General features: G+C 38.6%; 1 protein-coding gene across 2 annotated transcripts in view; it reads left to right on the top strand.

The window, feature by feature from the left end:
- Positions 1–6000, top strand: part of APP (amyloid beta precursor protein) — a 57111-nt gene that overhangs the window by 37916 nt on the left and 13195 nt on the right. For both annotated transcript variants that reach the window (XM_072397988.1, XM_072397983.1), the window contains exon 8: positions 1645–1744. In XM_072397988.1, coding sequence (XP_072254089.1) covers positions 1645–1744 — 100 coding nt within the window. The remainder of the gene's footprint in view (positions 1–1644; positions 1745–6000) is intronic.

The following is a 6000-nucleotide window of genomic DNA, read 5'->3' as shown; positions in this document are numbered from 1 at the left end:
TGAGAAACACTGGACTAAATAATGGTGAATTTTTCTCCAGACTAAAACTTAAATGGGTTGTCTTGACTTGTTGCAGCTTCCATTGCACACTATGAAAAGTTCACAGTGTTGAGTTGACTTTGTTACAGGTAAGCTACAACTTTTCAAGACTGAAGGAAAGACTGGAGTTCAGCTTTAAATCCTTGATAACAATGAGAAGGTTTGGCGCAAATAAGCTTAAGAATGACCAAAGGGTAAACATGGTGTCCAAAGTGCAGTAACTCATATTAGCCAATTAGATTTGATTTTTTCAGAGTCAGATCTTTGAAATATGAATTCTCATATGACTTTTATGGGAAGTTGCACACTGATGCTTGTCTTGCTGAGAAAGGCGCATTGCCTGCAGCACAGGAATAGGTGTTGGTGAGATACAAGACATATTTTATTCAGGTCTGTCTGGTCTCTAGAAGAGTTAATGCAGAAGCTGCACATAGTAGATCATTGTGCCTCTAATGTGCTATTGATCTATTGCTGACAGATTTATGCATCTGGAAACAGATGACTACTACTGACATGATTGAAAAAAATGGCCTCTGCTGGTATATTTTGGTTCAGAGTCAATTTGTAGATTTAATACAAATGCTGCAAGACTGCTGATCCAGTCCACAATGTTAATCTGAGCATCTTGTGGTCTATTAGTATTCAGACATTGCTACAGACCATTTTCTGTTAATCCATTAAGTGTAATAGCAGATGAGAAATTTTTCGAAGATACGGAGTGTCTGTTCTCCATGAAGATTGTACAGAGATAGCTCTGCTGTAGAATTGCAGCAATGGCTGCTTCACGTCATTTGGACCTGTCGGCCAGCTGTGCTGCCGCACTTTCTGGCCAAGATCATAATTCGTGCCTAATGTTGCAAGAATAGTCATTTCTGCAGCTTCTCAGACCCCACTGCCGAATCATAGCCTCCTGCTAGGAGTATTCACTTACTGTAAATGGCTTTCTGGACTCTGCAGTGGGGAGTGTTCATGAACATTATAGCAGTGTCTGATTTTGGTTTATTTTGTTTTACTCATTTGTAGTTTTCTGCAGCAATTTGCTGAGAACATTGTCCCATTCACATCAGTCCCCTGATGTATGTAGGAAACTATATTCTGTTGACACAGAGGCAGACAGAGGCAGCTAAATTGAAAAAAATGCAGTTAAAGGTCCACCAATATAAGCACTATTAAAATGGAACCTGCATTGTATAGTTCAGCTTAACCTTCCTGTAAGGTATAAAGTAGATCTACAAGCAAATACTTTTGTTTATTGGATATAAAGATTATTTAAAACCTCTGTTGATTAATATTTTTTATTTGAACATTAAACACTTTAAGAAGTTGCCATAGATTTCCTAGGACACGTACAAATCTGACTGTACGTATCTGTGTAGCTTGTGTTTGGGTGTCGACTTGTAGTTTTCTGCTGGTTGAAATATCTTACAGGGATTTTTTCTTTATTGATGGCCTGAGTTGTGCAGCATCAGCATAACAATGGTTTAGAGAGAATCGATGGCATTTCTGAAATTTAGGAGTGCTGTCAGCAGAGTTGTACTATTTAAAATACTCGTAGGAAGCTTCCTTTGTTTTCAATGAGTATTAAACATGTCACATTTCTTGTAGGTGATGACACACCTCCGTGTGATTAATGAGAGGATGAATCAGAGCTTTTCTCTCCTGTACAAAGTCCCTGCTGTGGCTGAGGAGATCCAGGATGAAGTTGGTAAGTGAGCTGCTTGGTGGGTATAAAAGTGCCTAATGTTATGCCAACTAATTCTAGTTGAATGTTAAAAAATAAAAAGGGAAAAGATACAGATTGGCATTTAGAAATAACGATGATTTTCTTTCAAAAATGTTGTTTGATGTTAAACCTTATCCTTTATTCTTTAAAACCATTCCAAATCATTACCAGGACAACCTAGGGTGGGTTTATGAGCAGGGGGTCCAGCCAAAACCTTTACTGTTCCTGTAGTACTCTAGGGGATAGTACAGTTGGTCAGAGTTGTGTGCCTGCATGTCTTTTCACAAGGAACGATATATTGTAGGCAGTTTTCTGTCTGACGAAGCTACATCAATACGACTAATGCAAATGAGACCGGTTCTCGCTTTACTGCATTTCTTTTCAATGTCAATTGAAGGGATAGGGGTAAGTGTGTGGTGAGATAGGGGGGTAAGGAACTTGTTACCTTGCCTATAGTCCCATTTTGCTTTCATTTCTGTTTTATGGTGATCTTTTAAAAAATAATGCTGTATGTAAGGCCTGATAGTTGCATGGTAGTTGTTACACTGACTTTTGGGGCTGCATATCTTTTCTTGAATACCTTTTCTTGCAACCAGTGTAAATGAAAAATACTTTACCACTATATTCTTCCAATGAAAACCCATTGCTCCTTCCTTCCCTGGCATTAGATTGACTCAAGTTGGCGACCCAAAGGAGGAATGGTATTACTCCTATGGTCTTCTAGAACAGAGCGTGTGTCATGGAAGGAGGTCGTATGCCCATCCATACCCAAAACGAGAGGTATTGGGACAACCTCAGAGAAGGAAGGTGTGGTGAAGGGGAGCTCTGTTAAGATGAAAATAGGGAAAGGGGGACCTCTGTCAGGGTCCTTGGAACTTTGCTTTACATGGGCAGAATAACAATGTCTCTATAAACAGAATTATTCCACTTTTTATGACTGACACCATTGGGATTTGGATCAGGAAATGTTGTTTCCTCTCTGTGAAAACTGACCAAACAATAGCGCACCCTTCTCACACTTAACTACTCTCCTCCCTAGCCAACTGTCACCATAATTTTACCCTTCTCCCCCTCTCATCAGTTAATCCCAAATTTGTGACCTCAACTTCTATAACCCAACAATTAACCCCAAACTGTCACTTAACATTATTATTATTTTTTTATATAACTGTCCTGCAATGTGTGTCCAATCCTCACATTGCCTTTGCCAAATTCTCACAACACTACGATATTGGCACCAAAACAAAGCTTTTTGGAGCAGAATCATCTACGCGACTCCTTGGCTGAAAGTAGTAGTTTATGGGAAAATTCTTCATTTACTCTGCAGTTTTCAAAAACTTTTTTAATGTATGAAATGAGACAACCTTGTAGCTTTCTGCCTCCTCTCCCATTTACATATAACCTATAAATCAGACAAGGACAGTGGGATGAAGTAATTGATGGCTAATGGGCTCTTTGTGCCAACATCCAAGAGATGCCTGAGCTTGCCAACTTGTAGGAGTATGCATTTGACCCATTGCTTGTGTTGTGTGTAATTATATACATGATTGTGGCCATTACATCATTCTGCATAGCATAGATTTTATAATTGGGGAGTTTTACTGAAAGAGATGGACTACAGTTTGAAGCCATTTTGATGTGATAGAACTCTGTGCATCTATTCTGATACTATCAAACTCTGTGCCCCTGTAATATTGTAAATGGGTTCTTCCGTTATACTTTTAAAGTACTTAGTATGAGTGGAACCGAAAAAAAAACTGCATTAGATATAAAGTGCGGGCAATTAGCGTCTGCCCCCACTGAAGGTATGCAGTGCGTTACTGTGCCGCTGTTCACATACATTAGCCTTTGTTACCCATAGAGGAACTAGGGTTGGGTTATCACTTGCAGCACATAGACAGTTGCACAGTAACACACTGCCTGCCTTCAGGTGCCTACCCTTTATAACTTTATATTTTTTCTTATTTTGGTAATGTTTGGGCAGGCACTTAGGCATTTTTCAGTCCTTCCACTCTGCCGAAATGCCAGTCTTTTCCATCAAGCTCCCATGCTTCCCAGTAGTACTGAAGCTTGCCTATTCCCTTCATTTCTCATACATCCCTATTGGCCTATCGTTATAATAAGCTGTCTCACTGGCTAATAAGAATGTGAGGGAGTTGGAATGAGTCTGGCATGCTTTAATCTTACAAAGAAAATGTAGGATACTTCTCTAAAGGGAAATCTCTTGTCTTGCCTCCACCAGGGTACAGGTGCAGGATTAGCTAGATCCGCTGAAAACAAAATGGCAAAGATCTGTATTTCTCAAATATTTTTTGCATCAAATAACAATCACCTTAGGAAGGCATCCTATGCCTCTTCAAATTGATCATTCTTCTTTCCACAACACATCGCCTTTATTGACAGATAGATGAATGTGTTGTTCCTTCGGCATGTAAACAACATTAAGAATCTTGCATTCTTCCTGATGGGGTGCCGCCGTATGTTATAAAACAGAGCATCCACAAGCAATATTGATTTCAACTGGAAATGCCCTTAAAGCATTTCTTTAAATAAATACATGAAAATACTTCTTGACATGTTTTGTTTAGAGACCGACTTCCACCATCATATTGTGCTTTAAATTCCATTATGCATATGATGTAACCGATGGTTTTATTGCTTTTTGTATCCCACGCTAGCCCAGAGCAAAGTTCTGTGTTAATTGTCCCTCGCTCAATCACCAGCACATTTTTCCCCTCCGGCTTCCATACACAAAGCCCATGTACTTGTTATAGAACGAAGCAAAATGTCAGCCCTGCATTGTGGTTGTAGCACCCTTATCACATATCCCGTCTCATTTATTTGTGTACATTCAGATGTGATTATGGCTCTTGCTGTCTGTTGTCTCATTTTCCTCTTACCAGAGGTTTTTGGCTCATTAAGAGCTTCTCTCTCTGCCCGTTCTCTGTGGGATCCCGCTGATAGAAAATTTACTTAGCAGAGCAGATCTGCACTTGCAGCCTCCTTGGGTTAGTCATTAATGTACAGCAGTTCTGTGAAATTAGCCGTTTTATTTTTATAGTTGTACCCCAGATAATGTCAAGTTGTTTTAAGGAATTCATTTCTTCAGCTGAAGTAGAATTTAGCATTAAAGGGGGGTTGTCACTCTGAATCATTACTAGAACAGCCAGTTGTTGTATACATTCACTGTCACACTTCCAAGGAGATCATTCTTTAAGCTAAGCTGTACACTAGGCAAATATTCTCAATCTATCAGGGGATCAATTAAACCAAGCAGTCAAATCGATAGAAAAGTGCATTTAGAAACGATATTTGAAAAATGCATCAATCAGACATTTGTTGCCCAGTGGTTGTCTTTGATATGGAACAAAATCAATTTGTGTTACAATATTTTAATCAGATATTATGGAAAAACTCTAATCAATCATCGATCAGATAAATGGTACTTTGAATACTTGTAGTCAATTACAGGTATTGATTTAATTGATTGTTATCTTTATATCCTCCATAATATGAAGAAACCACATAATGTATGCATAGCATGATTAAAAAAAGTGCAAAAGTTTGGTTTTGGAGCAGAATAGCTTGTGAGAGGTGTCAGGTATGTGCTAGGTGTGATCTTTATACCTGTCAGCAGATCTTATTTGTCAAGTGAAAATCACTTTATTAGGTTGCCCGCTGCTTTTCAAATAATATTAGCAACCCCTCTTTTCCCTGTACTTCACCAATTCAAATAGATATATGAAGCCATTGTTCCACTGGCATTTCAAAAGCATTGCATTCTTTCTTATAGGGCGCCGCTCCATCAAGAGAAAGTTGTTCAGCATCATACTTGTTTATTGATGCTTACTTTTTGGGAGAGATGTGGAAGCTTCCATTGTTGACCCTCTTCTTCAAATGACTGTAAAGTCATTTACTTGGAAAAAGCATGCAGCTAAAAAAAATCAGATATCCTAATCTGTATCCTCTTATTCTGTATTGGTTTTATAGTTGAAGCCCACTGACTGCCAAAAAACTAAAAAAGCTCAGCATTAATAGCACCCATACTTTTGTGATGACAGGTTTTCTTTGATGTTTTAAGCTTGTGCTGAAAAGCCCATTTATACTATTAACTGCCTAGCTCTTTGGATTTGCTCGTGTCTCATCTTTAAGTATTTCTGAACCCAGAAACAAAGGTGTAATATATTGGAGTGTACCAATTCAATGATGTGGTGACTCTTTTCTTTTGAAGGTTAAGT

Source organism: Pyxicephalus adspersus, chromosome 1 (assembly GCF_032062135.1).
Source record: "Pyxicephalus adspersus chromosome 1, UCB_Pads_2.0, whole genome shotgun sequence".
NCBI lineage: Eukaryota > Metazoa > Chordata > Amphibia > Anura > Pyxicephalidae > Pyxicephalus > Pyxicephalus adspersus.
This window is presented reverse-complemented; position numbering and strand designations above follow the sequence as displayed.